At 37.6% G+C, this 16,927-nt stretch overlaps 1 protein-coding gene across 1 annotated transcript; it reads left to right on the top strand.

The window, feature by feature from the left end:
- Positions 1-14,845: 14,845 nt before the first annotated feature.
- LOC114300637 (protein PHOSPHATE-INDUCED 1) lies at positions 14,846-16,071 on the top strand. Its single transcript, XM_028245495.2, has one exon. The coding sequence runs from the start codon at positions 15,007-15,009 to the stop codon at positions 15,967-15,969; it is 963 nt and encodes a 320-aa protein (XP_028101296.2). The 5' UTR covers positions 14,846-15,006; the 3' UTR covers positions 15,970-16,071.
- The last annotated feature ends 856 nt before the right edge of the window (positions 16,072-16,927 follow it).

The raw sequence follows: 16,927 nt of genomic DNA, 5'->3' as shown, positions 1-16,927 counted from the left end.
AATTGCGCCCAGGGGGCTATGCTGGCTTCTGGAAGTTTTTCGAACCAAGTCAAGCCTAGGTCACTAAGGCTTGATGGGAAGAGGATGCACATCAAAGCCTCGTTTTGCCGATATACCGCCATAACCTGGCGGAAGTGGCTTAGTTGTATGTAGGGGTCCGTCTTCCCCTCGTACGTGGTGAATTTGGGCTGAAGGAAGCCTGAAGGTAGGGGCGCGTTTTCAATTGCCGGAACGAACGGCGAGGTCTGCAGCCTTGCTAATGCTTTGTCCGTTGGTTCGTAGGCACGGCGTGGTAACGGCATTCCGACCTCGACGCTTTCATGCGTCCGAGAAGCCAACCGCTGAAGGGCAGATACCCTGCGAGTGTTGCGTGCCCTAGTATCCTCCTTCCATCGTGCCTTTTCTTCCAACATGTTCCGCAAATCGAATGATCTTGATAACTCTATCTGCTTGGATGAAGTTTGGTGCGAGTGCGAGGGTCGATAGGTACTTCCCTCCGTGTAAGACCTCAATGATCTCGTTCTCTCAGACCTGGAGAAACGAGTTCTGGAGGTTCTGGATTGAGTATCGCCTGTCCTAAGACTTCTACTCTCTGCTTGTGATGGTGCGGAATGCCTTCCACGGTTTTCTAAACGGCGAGGGGGCGTCTTTCTTTTGCGCCTCTCTCCTATCGCCACTTATTTTCCCTTCATCTGGCGCTTCATGGCCTCCATGTCCGCCGCCATCTTCCTTATTAATTCATCTTGCTCCTTCACGCGGTCCTCCAGAACTTGAGGATCAATCCTCCTCCTTTGTCTGTCAGGACGTCGTGAACGATAGTAACGGGGGCTGTTAGTCCGCCTCCTCCCCCTTGTATCCCTCCTGGGATTTTGTCGCTGTGGCTCTAAGTCCGCCATGGGAGGGATAGAAGGTAGGCCTTCGCGTCTTGCAACCCCCTCCGGTGTTTGTTCGTCGATGGCGAACTGGGGCAAATCTTCGTTGTGCGCCATTGCTTCTAAAGAGGAGAAGCTTGATCAAGAGGTTTTGTTCTTGTCTGAATTCCCACAGACGGCGCCAATTGTACGGGAAAGAAATAAACCTTCTCGTATAATCCTGTTGATCAAGTCCGCATTCCTCTAAACGTCATCGCCTTACTCCCTGAAAATACAAACGTGAGTTAGCCGGCGGGTGTCTGCCGAAAACCCCTCCGATGCCTAAGTCAGAAAAATAGACAAGTAGACAAAAGCTCCGTATATTCAGGAATCAAAGTTGTGTGTTACCTCTCCAAATGTGATATTTGTGAGCTTTTATAGGTTTCATGTGGCATAATCCAAGTAGGACTTTTACTTCTCCATGCAGAGTCCTCATAGGATTCATACTCCCGAAGGATAATGCTTATCCTTCAACACCCCCCTCACTGCTTAAACCAAGTGAGATGGTTTTACCATGGCCGGACTACCATACAACCGAAATAACATTGCCATGCTAGACTAACTAAAGTGACCGATCGAACTGTTAGTTCGGTTCTTCCTTGCTTTTCTCCAACCTCGGCTTCACATGTCAAGACCGAGCTATCCATAGAAGAGTTTAAGCCGAACTAACCCAAAACCAAGTCCTGAAGAGGGCTCAGTATACTTCCGTTCCCTATGCCATGATCGAACTAACTGTAGCGACCGAACTAATCATACCGCGACAACCGATACAAGTTTTAGTATGGTGACCAAGCTAACCTCTTTGAGACCGGAGTAACTTTATGACATTTTTACTCAACCCTTCGCACTGAGGCCCACAACGGCCCAACTCGGCCCAATTTACATATAAATTCCCCTCTCAATATATATATATATATATATAAAGAATTGAAAAAGAAGTTATTTTTTCCCTTTTTGTTTGGTTGAATTGGAAAAATAAAAACAAAATATATCAATCAATAAATAATTATCAAAAAATCATTCATGGATGATTTTTTCAAACATATATTATTATTATTATTATTATTATTATTATTATTTATAAATTCAATATCTAGACATAGTATTAGCACTTTGATTTTGCATTTTAACAACTAAAAATGATATACACTTGTCATTCAATTAATAATTTAAATTTTATAATTAAATTTCAAATGTCATACGATCTATACATTAATTTGATAATTTTCAATTTGTGATACATTGTACGTCAACCTAATTTTGAATAATAATTTTTGTTAGCGTTACTGTTAATATTTTTCCATCGCATAGCAAGGCCACTGAGGGCCATTTGTATGTGTAAATGCTACATGTTTTCATAGCCAATTTGCCATAATATAACAGTGATACTCGTCATCGACACATACTGCTACATCAATATCAACATATGATGTCACAAATTAATAATAAAACAAATTTAACACTTTAAGGTGAACTCCTACATAGTCAAACTCACTGGCTTCTTCTCATATCTTTTCATTTTTTGTCACATTTTAAAAATTGTTACATCAACACAATTTGAAGAAGTCTGGAATCAGACAAAACTACTCAGATTTTTCTAAGTGTGAGTGATTGTATGGTGAAAATTAAATTTATGTAGTGTAAGTTCATATGCAGAATAAATTTGAACTATAAGATGACAATTCTAAATAATTTTGGATAGTTAAGCTTGGGTTCATAATATTACTAAAATTTGAATTGAGTGTTAAATTTAATTTAAAATTTAAAATTTGACACTATGGCAAAACTAAGAGGAGGACACATAATTTTTTTTTTTTTTTTTTCGATTCTCCGAAATTACAAAATACATAAAGTGTTGTTTATAGAAACATAACTGGGGATATCAACCACTTCTTGAGCTGGCATTGATCATATCAGCAACTAACATAGATAGTATAGAACTCCGTAGGTCATCCAAAACCACCAAGTGATCTTGATGGTTAACTCCCATGTTGGCCAATGCATTTGTAATTTGTTTGCTTCTCTAGGTTTGTGTTTGATTGAGCATTTGCATCTTCTTCGGATGAAATTTTCATCTTCTATTAAGGTTTTGTTGGAGGAATTGCTTTCAGCTCCATCTTGGATTAGCTTCATGATAGTTTGGGAGTCTGTTTCAATTTCGATGTTAGTCATCCTCTGTAAATCAAAACACAAAACACAGCACGTGGATAAATCACGTGCTGTGTTTAGTCATCCTCTGTAAAATGTTTAGATCATACCTTTTTTGATCTAAAACCTCGTGGATAAATCACGTGCTTCCAGAATCTAATCAATCAATCCCAGCAGTGGGGTGATATTACAATGGTGAATATCACCCACACAAACCACAGTACAAATGGCTTTTGATCGTTATTTTGGGAGAGAGTCAGTATCATGAAAAAAAACAAACATACGTTGTTTTTCCACTTAATCACCCATATCCCATATATCAGATATATAATCTATTTATCTCATTTATCCATTTGTTAAATGAGATAATATCTGATATCTATATCATCAATCCATATCATGATATGATAGATATATATCCTGAGTGGTTATCCAAATAGGCTTGAATTCAAATTCAAAACCCATTTGGATGAGGTTCAAAAGGTTCTAAGGGTCATGCCACATGGGCGCCCAATTTCTAACATCTCCCACTCGGACATGAGTTGGCATGACACTGCCACGTCTCAATCTCAATCTCCCCAAAAATAAACAATCTCATACTAGCCACTGCACCGTGCGACTGCTGAGAACACCTGCATGTGGGAGCTCTATACTAGAAACTCAAAATGAGCCAGCATAGAGACATCAACCCAAAAAGAAAAGAAATAGTGTCTCATATACCCCAGACCCATCTAATTACACCGGTCCAAAAAACATCTCTAATCCCTCAAAAAGAGCATGTTTGACCCTCTCAATTCTTACAATATATTCACACTCAATTCGCCTCTCATACAGAGCGATGTGAGTTGCCGGCAGTGAATATACAACAGTGGTGCAATACTAGATGATCTTCCCTTTGCACTCATGCCATTTTGTTTAGGATTGACCGATTTCCCAGTGATGTCCCTTAAGGCCGAATCATGCATGACCGCAGGCAACATACCAAAGTAGCAGAACATCAACCCCTTACCTTATGACATAGTCAAAAGTCACAAAAGGGTACATAAATGAAAGTCATATCAATAATGACACGTAAGACTCACACGGTGAGGAAGCAGGGATCCATTCTCTCACCTCATTACTCGGTCGCCAAGCACATATAGTATGAATACATGCTACGGTGGAGTAACTCTTCCATAAAGAGTGACGTCATACTCGATACACCGTACAGATATTAGTCTAGTCGCTTTCTAGCGCTTAACCCGAATTCTCTATTTGCTCGCCTTCTAGACGCCAAATGAGATCTCGTATCTGGCTAATCATAACAGGCACAACATGGAAAGTGGGTACTAACATCCATGTTTGGTCCTTAACATGACCTCATCTTGGTTATAACCAAGGCGACATACATAGTGAATGATTTAAGCCTCTCTTGGCTCCAAATAAAAATAAACCACCAGTCTCATCCTTGCTCGCTCCCAAGCGCCAAGGGCGATTGCTCGTGTGAGTGAGCCAATCTTGCCTGCTGACATCATCAGTTGCTAATCATTATGACACAAACCGTAATAGTGTCAACATCTCATCATCTCAAAATAAGTGATCGATTTTAAAAAAAATGACCACAGCTTGCGCAATTATAGATTCCAAACATAAGCCTTATCAGCACCTCTTGCGATAAGTATATACAACGGAATCCACCATGTGCGCCTCACATGAAATGATTTAAGATCACTACCTCTTGCGCAATAACCTCTCTAATGATATTTTGGTGACCAATTTGCGTTCATTCTTAGTGCTCCCAACTAGCACAGATTTGCCCAACTAGCGCATTGAATCTTACAATGAGCAAATTAATATACTACTAGTAAAGCATTTTATCCACAGTCTAATGAGCAAGGTCAATGTCTAAACAACTCAGTTGATCATTTACCAAAGATAACGCTTATCATGTCGAATACGCCCACATAGCGTACTTTAGGCTCCCACAACAAAGAAAAGATCGAGGAATATAGGTCATCTGTTTCTCCCAAAGACAATCCGAGGATTCACTTAATAGCTAAGGCTCTGGCTTTTACCGATAGGTAAGTCAATGGGTTTGTAATTTTGCATCTAGAATCGTTCTAGGATATTCCTTATGTAAGTCATCGAAGACAAAACATGAATTCTCCCAAAGCAATCCCTAAGGATCGTACATCCGAGCATATAAATTACATCACCCATGTCCATCATATCTAAAATAGAGGACTGCCCACCCTAGGTGGTGACAACCTTATAAATTCCTGGCTCATAATGACTAAGTAAGGAAAAACTTCTTTTGGACCATTGATCATGCCTCAGTGGTCTTCATCGATCATCGTTGGCCTATCATGGCTTGACGAAATCTAAGAACCACTATTTGGATAACTGTTTTAGGCTGTAAAAGATTTATTAGAGCTAGCAACCTTTTTGCGCTCCTAACTTTTCACCATAAAAGCAGAAGATAAATCCCTACGGATCTACTTATCCAATTCTCTAACGAGAATGTTGGGTCACAATGTCCACAAATCAATGTTCCGAACTTATGTCAATCACAGCCTAAGTCAAAATAACCTCACTCCCCAGGAGGAAGTCTTCTCATGGTCTATACTTTCCTCAATGGTGCGACTTTTCGGTATCTAGCGAGCCTTATGCCTCAACAATGACTATACAAATTACGCATAACTTTATAACAGGTTATGCGTCATAATGGAAAGTCAACCAAATTATAAAAAATGGTTAATCCTCAAAAACTTTGTCTTAAACTGCGCAACATGGATCCACTTTCTAAAAATAGGGGACTAGAGCCTTAAGCATTATCCTAGGCTCTTTATCATCTTGCGGAGCAATCATGAATGTTTCCCTCTCAATCACCCAGTGATGACGTGGAAAATTTTCACATTCGCTACCACGCAACTAAGAATGTAGAGTATTCTTCTCTAATGGAGTAATCCATTAGTAGGCATATCGCTCCCACTGTCCCTAGGATATTGAAAATTTCTTTCCATTCTCTACTAAGCTACATAGAGCGCTATGCTTGGAATTCTCCATCTTATAGAGTTCCGAAAACTCTATTCACGTCACCTTTACTAATAAAACTTTATGTCACTTAGTTACACTACCACAAAGCTGCTTACCTATATGCACATGACCCAGAGGGTTTGCATGACCGCATACAATAATGCGCCACACAACCCTTTGTGTTTACAAGACAGCATACAATGATGCGCTATAGAACCCTAGGTCTTAACTTCACAATCTTATGAGAAATAACATAAAGATAAGCTGCTTAACGGTTATAGATCGCCCATAAATGGCTCTCCACTAACCTATGACTCAAAATTGGAGTGTAAAATCTGATATGGAGGGCTCTTAGTTAGGGATATAGGCAACAAACTAGTGCAATTTCCAATTGGGAAACATTTTGCGCCATTATCCACCTAACATTAACAATATTTAATTCCTTATTCTCTACTACACCATTGTGTTGTTGAGTACTAGGAATAATCAATTTTCTAAGCATCCATCTCTCTTCACAGAGTTTTCTAAAAATAACTCAAATAGATACTCGCCACCTTGGTCAAAACTAAAAGCACAAAAGCTCTTATCTAATTGATCTCAACCTCATATGTGCAATGTCAAAAATCATCTCAAAACTTTTGACTTATGGGAGATCAAATAGTCTTGACTCAGATGCGTATCGTGATCTATAAATATGTCGAGATTGAGACTTAGCTATCATACCCTTACACATATTTAGTCACAAATATCATAGTGGACTAAATTGGCCAAAACAAATGACCTTCTACGGCTTTCCTACTTACTTGTGCGCACCCATTGCGAACAAAGTTACACATTTACATGAGAGCAGGATGTCATAAGCGAGTGGGCCCGAGAAGGCCTACTCAAACCATCATGTCATCATCTCATTAATGTGATTAAGTATAATAAGCCACTGGTTCATGACCAATGTCATAAACTAATTCCAATCATCTTAATGTGTGAGTTCTCGAAGATAAGTTTAAAAGGTTTAGGCCCAACTAGGTAATGACTCAGGACTAATTCATATTCACTAGATCATAAAAGGATGTCATGGAGATATCAACTGCGCCTAAGTCGCAAATTTAACTACTAAGTGCTAATCCCCTGCACCTTCAAGTCAATTTTATTCTCCATACACTTTAATACATCTAGTTGACGATACTCCTCTTGCCATATCTATTTCTCGCTTCATAGTTACTTGCAATTAATTCTACTATCCACAAGAAGGAGAGAATAAGCTATCACCTATGGCAGCTCCTGAAGTAACTTAAGCGCGAAAGAGGCTAAAGAGTCTAATTTCAACACAATGCTCTCACAAGCGATGCGTCAAATTCTTAGAGTCATTACAACCTTGTCGGCCTTGACCTTTTCATTACTATGCTGCAACGTTTGCGCTTAGTGGTAAATGTTAAAACATTAGCCTAGTAAAGGAATCACACAAAGAAGCACCTCATCCATGTCTCACACTCAAGTGTGGAAACAGTAAGTGTCCAAACTTAGACAAGTTGGCAATGCTAATAGATTTTGCAGCCACTAAGCGTTAATCTTTTCACTTAGTGTTAATAGATTTTGCAGCTTCTAAGCGCTGATCTTTTCACTTCACGTGATATTTCTACGCACACTATTATAGTGCATGAAATTTCGCTCAATCCACTCCCAATAATTGGGTAGAGAGCAAAACACTGCTCATACTGGCTACTCGTCTTACACTTAATGACTAATTTATTTAAGCTCGCATTTCTTGGATGACGTGACTCTTGAATGTTACTTCATCCAATGATGTAACATTATTTACAAATCAAATTACAAAGTCAATCCGCGCAGCTCATTAGTCAAGATCATGTACTGATCTATTGAGGGCTTACTAATTTCATAACTCCAAAACTCGCCAACCAAAAAACTACGTAGTATGCCGCTAACCATAGCGCACACATTAGTTTTTATTGTGCCAAACAAGGCAATAAAACCACGGCGACTTTGAGTCATGTTTCCTTACTTTGGCTCAATTAAGGTTTGACCTAAAGTCTCCAAGACTTTTGCTCATCTAAAGAATGGGATTAGTTTGTTCACATTTGAACATCTCTACTAAGTCTAGGTCAACCAAATTAACTTCCATAAGCTAAATCAATTTAGAGAGAAATTCGCATTGGGATTAATTTGATTAGCATAATATAATTTTGCCGCAAAAATCTAAATTAAATAGTGACAATATTACACAAGTCGCAAGATCGAAAATCCGCTATGCTCGTAATCATCTCTTGCGCCACAAGTGACAATTATCCAAAATTTAGTTTAATTTATGCGCAAAATATTGGTTTTCGGGAGTTAATCTACAAAGATTTCTCTCAACCGAATAACCTCCTACTGACTATGGCATATACAAAGCATGATAAATTTCATACAATAGCATTTTAATGTAAATCTACAAATAACTCATGCTATATTTATTTAATAATGGAATTCTAATAAATAAATAAATAATCATGCTCTTCTAATTACAACATATTACAAATCCAAAAAAAATATGTTGTATTCAATATTCAGATTATGCCATAATTAAAGTGTACATCATTTTGGAATTTTCTGGAATTTTTCTGAAATATTCTGGAATTTTAAATAACTAATAAACACACATAAAATTAGAAATAAAAAATCCAGAAACTGATAAACTGAGACAATATTAACAGTAGATAGTAAAACATTTCAGAAGTCCACAATAAAAATTTCAACCCCAGAAAATTATTTATGCAATACCAGAATTATTTTAAAGCATAAAAAATGAATTATTAACACAAAAAATATTTTTTATTTTCGTAAAATTTTCAAAATTTTACAGAAGATATAAAATTTAATTCTGAGTGTAACGGTACCAACCATGCTTAAAACAAAGCTATAACGAATAAATTATGGCCAATTAACGCAATTCAGAATTAAAAACAAACAAACAGAGCCTTAGAGCCAAGCCAGGCGGGAAAAACGGCTCGGCTCGGCTCGCCGCCGTTCAGCGCAACTCGGCGCGAGTCGGCTCAAGGAGCGGTTCGGCGCGCGGCTCAGCCGCGGCTCGGCGCTCGGCTCCAGCACGCGGCGCGCGTGCGAGGCACGGACGGCGCGCGTGCGTGGACAGCGCCGCCGACGCGCGCGTGATGGCGCGTACAGGCGCGTCAGCAGGGCATCCGGCGCGTGGGAGCGCGTGGTGGCACGTGGCGCTGCTGGGAGGCGTCATACAGCGCGTGAATCACACGCGCCGCCTTCCCGAGTGTTTTCTGGTCCGATTTTTGTACTGCCGGACTCCTTTTTTCAAAATAAAACCGTTTATGGTATGAAAAAAAAGACATTAATGAACATAAAAAAATATTTATGCTCTTAATCTAATCAAAGTAGATTTTTTTTCTCCTTTACAAACATTCATGTATATTGTCACGACCCAAACCCGGCCCTATGGGTTTAGCACCGTAACCGGCCAGTAATCCGAGATTACCGAAGGCCTGCTTAACAGTAATACAGTAAAACAGAGTACAGGGCCTGGCGGAAGCCATTACAATAATTAAACAATGTCCAATGAGCTGTGACAGTCTGTATGCCAAAAAGATTTTTCATGCATTCATACATACACAAACAGTACAGTCTATACAAAACTTACAGTCACACAGTACAGGGACCTAATCCCTTGATAACAGTATGGTAAACATTCAGTCTATACAGAACAGTTAGACAGTATGAAGACAGGCGGGGGAAAACAAACAAAACACCCCCAAGCCATAGCATGGCAACTCGGAACCTCGCAGTGAGGCACAAAGGCTGGCTTGACAAAACTGGAGTTACCCTGACGCTCCTAGCTCCGATCTGGTGCCTGTACACCTACATATATATATGAGCAGTGAGCTAAAGCCCAGTGAATAACATAAAGCGTAAAGGGGTTTAGAATGAATGTCCTTACGGTAATGAAAACAGTTCAATTCAATCAGTATTTCAGTTGTTCAGTACAGTAAACAGTCATATGTGGTACATCCATTAGCATAACAGTAACAGTAGGTCTTAAAAGATCGAACAGTAATGATGGCCATCAGTCAGTAAACAGTAGTGGCTCCACGAGGGAACCGACAGAGATCTCTGTAACAGTAACAGTAACAGTAAACAGTAGGTGCTAAGGATGCCACAGTACAGTTCAGAAATAAAGGACATACATTCATTCAGTAATACCAGTTCAGTAAACAGTTCAGTTCAGTATTCAAAAGATATCAGTTGAACATATCTTTACACAATTGTTACTCACAGAGTTCGGGCTACAGTATGCTAGAGCGTGTCTCTCCAGTCGCCAACCCTACACAGTTAACAGATTGAACACACTAAGCTACACAGTTGGGAAATAACATAACTTAATCCCTAATTTGCCTTGGTGTGTTCTACATCGATATCCTCATCAAGATGTCTTAAACTAGGCCTAAGAATGCCTAGGATGGGATGAGGATGCAAAATACACTTAGAAAACATTTCGCAAAGTTTGCTGAAAATAGGAGCCTCGCTCGAGCGAGACTTTCTTCGCTCGAGCGGGCTTCCAAAATCAAAGGCTTCGCTCGAGCGAGGAATCCTTCGCTCGAGCGGTCTGCAAAACAGTAAAAATACTGGATGCTGTGATTTTTCGCTCGATGGTCGCTCGATGGTCGCTCGAGCGGAGCCCTGGACAAAGGTACTCGCTCGAGCGGGGAATCCTTCGCTTGAGCGAGGAAGCCAAATCTGGAATTTCCAGATCTGCCTCCCAAGCTCAAACCAAGCATTCTACCACTCCAAACTCGACCTCTTGGGCCCAAATTCTGGAAAACATAACTAAATTCAATGTATAACAAGTTTTAAAGCTCAATTTATGAATTCAAGCCCCAAAGGTGAGTCAATTAAAACCATATTCAAACCCATTTTCAAGAATATGAAGAACATGCAAACATGCATGGATTCAAACCAAATTCAACCTTCAAAGCTTGTTCAAATGGGCTCATTTCTTCAAGAACATGATGAATTCATGGAGTATGACCAAAAGATGGACATACATGTGAGGAAACATGGACTTACAACCTCAAAACTTCAATATATGTACATGCATGCAACAATTAAGCTTCAATTCAACATGTATGCACCAAAACATGGCTTAACTCTACAATTAAAGCATGAATTGTGCAAGAATGGATTCTAAGACAACAACAAGAAGATGAATGTCCTACCTTAGTCTTGTGTTCAAGGTCTAGGAGCTCAAAGTAGCAATCAACACTTCAATTCCAAGCAAGATCAAGCAAATCTCTCAAGAACAACTCAACTCTCTCTCACTCTCTAACTTGGGTCGGTTGAGGCAAGAAGAGGAGAAGAAAATGTTTGTTTGATCAATACGTGGAGTGTATACAAGGTTCAAGAGATAGTGGTCCACTAAGTGGCGGAACGGTAATTAAATCAAACTATGCGATTAATCGATATTTAATCTACTTTAATCATACCTAATCAATTTTCAGATAATTATACTATAAAATCACATTAATTCTAAGGATCATAGAACGCTAATCGGTTTCAGATTCGGCAGCCGATAAGGCCTTCAATTAGCAGTTTAAACATATAAGTATGAACAGATAATCATACAGTCAAACAGATAGAATGCAATTAACTAACATGTACTCAGTCAATTCGGTTTTCAATTTCAGTCAGTCAGTTCAGTACTTATAATCAGTTCAATTATCAGTAATAATCAATTCAGTTTAACGGTAATCGATGGTTATCGGTAATCAATCAGTCATAAGTCAGTAAACAGTATGAGGGTTGTTACATATATAATGTAAATATACACATGTAAAAATATACACATGATTAAAGGAAACACGAAAATATCCATCAATGGCTCTGATACCAATGTAAATCAAAACACAAAACATGCAGCGGAATAAAATGTTTAGATCATACCTTTTTTGATCTAAAACCTCGTGGATAAATCACGTGCTTCCAGAATCTAATCAATCAATCCCAGCAGTGGGGTGATATTACAATGGTGAATATCACCCACACAAACCACAGTGCAAATGGCTTTTGATCGTTATTTTGGGAGAGAGTCAGTATCATGAAAAAAAACAAACATACGTTGTTTTTCCACTTAATCACCCATATCCCATATATCAGATATATAATCTATTTATCTCATTTATCCATTTGTTAAATGAGATAATATCTGATATCTATATCATCTATCCATATCATGATATGATAGATATATATCCTGAGTGGCTATCCAAATAGGCTTGAATTCAAATTCAAAACCCATTTGGATGAGGTTCAAAAGGTTCTAAGGGTCATGCCACGTGGGCGCCCAATTTCTAACATCCTCTTTTGCATGATGATAGTGAGGCCCCTGTTTATGCCTCAAAGCTTCGATTTCAGACTTGTACAATTGCCCAAATATCCATGTAGTGCCATACCTATGTGCCATTTTCATCCCTCAGCAATCCTCCATAGTCTAATTGTCTTAAATCACCTTTTGAGCAGTCATTCATAGCCTCCGTTTGGGAAGTGGGTTGACTTTTTGGCTTTTTGATTTTTTTGACTATATGAGCCTGGACTCAAAAGCTTAGTTTGGGAAGGGCTTTTGGCTTTTTGGCTTTTTTGATTTTTTTGTGAGAGAAGAGTATAATGATTATGGGGTTGGATGGGATGTTTTGTCTGTTGTAGTTCATGAGCCTATTCTGTCTTTTATGGCTCATTGAGCCAAAAAAGCCCAATGAGCCCTTGCCAAACCAACCCATATTCAATTTGAGTTGACTTGCAATGGGACAAAGCCACATAGTTAGTTTGTGTTCTATGTGATTAGGATTAAGATTAAGAATCCATAGAATTAGGACAATACCAAGCACGCGAAGATTTGGCTTCATTTGGGAAGTGAGTTAGGTCAAGTTTGGCAAGTCCAGAATAAGTTAAAAAGTCAAAAAGTTACTCAAAAAGTTAAAAAGTTAACACTATTCACCAAAAGTCAACAATTACGGCTGCACAACTCCCAATTCTAATTTTCTCTTACAAACTAATTTTTACAATTTTTTATTACACAATTTTCCGTAAAAAGTCAAAAAGTTAACCCAAACTTCTATATTTTCTTCCTTAATTTTTTAGTTCAAAAAGACAAAAAGTACACTTATTTAGGACACCCCAAACAACCCCTTAGTTTTTTTTTGACTTTTTGACTATTTTAGCTTGAGGCTAAAAAATCTCGTTTGAATTGAGTTGTTTTTTTTATTTTTTTGACTTTTGTGAGAGAAAAAATAAAATGTTTATGGTTTGAATATAATATTTTGTCTTATTGACTTTTTAACTATTATCTTTTTGTGATTATTTTAACCTGATAGCCCCAAGAACCAACATGCCGAATGAGGGCTCTATGTTTGGAATAGAAAGTTAAAATTGTCTATTTTTAAATTGAAAACTTTTAACTTTCTATTTCAAACATATATCTCAAAATTCTTATTTTAAAACATTAACAACTATTAAATTGGGATTTACAGTTGTCTAATTGGAGAGAAGTGGGTCATACCTTCTTTGGATTTGCCCAAGATCTTTGGAATTCATTTATTTCTCCCAGGGGTGGCTTGCTTTGGTTTTGGTGCATTTCATGTAAACTTATTTTTCAATAAATCTATTGCAAAATGCTTTTCTAGAATGCCCAATATCTGATTTACATCTTAACATGAAACTCAAAATTACGGGTGTATTCAATACTCCCAAATAAAAAAGGGAATTGATCTATGGTCGATTTCGTAACAAATAAATAAAAATTTATAGTTGTACCATCATGGGTTTAATTTCAATGATATGAATTGTTTATTTTACAAACTCATGTGTAATTTATTTAGAAAGTAAATAAATTGATCCAATAATTTTAATCATAAAATTTTGTTAAATGTTGTTTTTTTTTTATTGCGCAATTTGTTTTAAAAATCATATTTGTCATTAATTTTTTTTAAGATAAATCTAATAAAATTATGTGTCTATAATTATCAGATCAATTTAATTTTTTTCACACGTAATCTACCATATAAATACCTATAAAATAAAAGGTTAATTTCATGTTTATTCCCAAAACTATCACAATTTTTTATTTCATCAATAAATTATCAATTTCATTTTATACAAATTAGTAACTATTAATTAGACAATGTTTTTTTTTTTTTTAATTTAACCATACAACCAAACATCCCATGGTTGTGAAATGTAGTTTGTTTTAAAAAGTAAGAAAATTTGTGCTTTGTTATACCATTCAAATTGTTCAAATTACTTTTTTTTTTCTCTCCATCAAATCAAACTTCAATTGTAACTGATTTATACAATTATTTTTAATTGGAAGACATGAACATAGTTTAGAATTTTAAGGACCAAATAAATAATATTAATAATTTATGAATAAAATAAAAAGGTGATAATTTAGAGAATAACAGTGAAAATAAGCCAAAAATAAATGACTCACATTAATAAAGTAGGATCATAATGAACATGGGAGGCTGAACTAAACATGATGCCGAGACAGTGAGCCTTCATCAAGCTCCTTCTTGTCTCCTTCCGAACTAAATTGTTTTTTTGGGACAGCCTTTTTTTTCGGTGGATGCCACTTGACAGTTGGATACACATAAATTGGACAACTTAGCAAACTTAAACTAAAAACATTAAAACAAGCAACGCGTTCTCTAGCTGGCGTTTCATTCATTACTCTTTAGTCAACATCTCACTTTTTTCTCTTTCCAGGGACCTTCTCTCCCTTCTCACTTTCTCCCTCAACTATGTATATATATATGTAGCACCTTCACATCTTTTTCCCATCATCAATCAATCTCTCAACTTCACAAAACAACCTCAACTCATTTCAATCCTCTATAGTTTTTGTATTGAATCTACCAATTCAATGGCAACTAATTATATTTCCATCAATTTGTTTCTACAGATCTTCCTGCTATTAGTTTCAACCCTTCATTTCCCATCCGAAGCGAGGCGACTCACTGAGTCAACACAAACCCAGCAACCCATTCTCTTCGAATACCACAATGGTCCTCTCCTCACTGGCAAAATCTCAATCAATCTCATTTGGTACGGCAATTTCAAGCCCTCCCAACGTGCCATAGTCTCTGATTTCGTTACCTCACTCTCGTCTAACCCATCTAACAACCAACCCTCCGTCGCCACCTGGTGGAAGACCACCGATAAATATTACCAAATGCCCAACTCCAAGAATAAAGCATCCTACCTCTCACTCTCTGCGGGTAAGCAAATTCTCGACGAGAACTACTCGCTTGGAAAGTCGCTCACACAGAATCAAGTTGTAGAATTGGCATCAAAGGGTGATCAAATGAACGCTGTCAATGTCGTCTTGACAGCCTCTGATGTCACCGTTGATGGGTTTTGCTCCAGCCGGTGCGGAACTCACGGATCTTCGAAAGCTACTCAAATTAAGGGCAAGAATTACAAGTTTGCCTACATCTGGGTTGGCAACTCGGAGACCCAGTGCCCGGGGCAATGCGCCTGGCCATTCCACCAACCTATCTACGGACCACAGAGCCCACCCCTGGTTGCACCCAACAACGATGTGGGTCTGGACGGAATGGTCACCAACCTGGCTAGCCTCCTTGCTGGGACTGCCACGAACACATTTGGAAATGGCTACTACCAGGGACCGGCGAGTGCACCCCTGGAAGCTGCATCGGCTTGCCCCGGGGTTTATGGGAATGGGGCCTACCCAGGCTATGCTGGGGACTTGTTGGTTGACCCCACAACTGGTGCTAGCTACAACGCTCATGGTGATAATGGGAGGAAGTACTTGCTTCCAGCTTTGTATGATCCTGCTACATCGTCTTGTTCGACACTGGTTTAAGAGAACAGATAGTACTAGTTTTATTTACAGATAATGTAATTGATTCATTCATTCTTTGATTCTTTTCGACATTCAACAATAGAAGAGCAAGTTATTAATTCATATATTGTCTATTGACAATTATTTCAATTTCAGTTTTAGACTAGATGTTTTTTTAAGTTGAAAGTTAATAATTTAAAATAAAGAAGCTAAATGCAAACCTCTAAATTTATTTTAGTTATTTATGCCTCGTATATTATAGACAAGTTATGTCAATCATTTTTATACAATTTTCCATTATAAAATACAAATAAGTCAGTAACTTTGTACCAAATGGAAATTGAATAATTGAACGGGTTAAATTATTAAGAAATGCCTTTTCTATGGGTGGTAATGCTAAAATATTAAAAACACGTTAGTATCTGATCTAAATTCATTCAAAAAGTGAATTCCTCACTTTAATAATTGAATTTGAACATTTTTTTCCTCAATAAATTTTTCTGGGTAAATTCTATCCACAGAATTCTACTGTTCACGAAGAAATCCAACAGACATTTTGGTTTAATCTAATTCAGAGTATGAGTATTATGGTTCACAAAAAAAAGAGGGTAAATTACATTGACACCCCCTGAGGTTTATGTTTATTATAGTTTTTCCCCTCACCTTTTGGAAATTACATTTCCATCCCAAAGGTTTAAAATTTCATTACAGGTTCCCCTCAGTAATTTAATTTTACCAATTTTTCCTCACTAGGTAAATTACATTGACACCCCTCACATTTTAGAAATTACAATCCCCTCCCTAAGGTTTAAAGTAGCATTACCAATTGCGCCCTCGGTTAGTATTAGTTGGAAAAAATTCATTGAAAAAAAAATTAATTGGAAAAAAAATTATTTTAACAAAAAAATTAATTGAAAAAAAATTTGTTAGTAAAATTTTTAAATTTCGGTTTAAGAGCGAACGAAAACTCATTTTTTGA

This window comes from Camellia sinensis, chromosome 6 (assembly GCF_055761805.1).
Source record: "Camellia sinensis isolate YWXY chromosome 6, ASM5576180v1, whole genome shotgun sequence".
Classification (NCBI taxonomy): Eukaryota; Viridiplantae; Streptophyta; class Magnoliopsida; order Ericales; family Theaceae; genus Camellia; species Camellia sinensis.
Note: the sequence above shows the minus strand (reverse complement) of the source record. Positions and strands in the feature narration are given on the sequence as shown.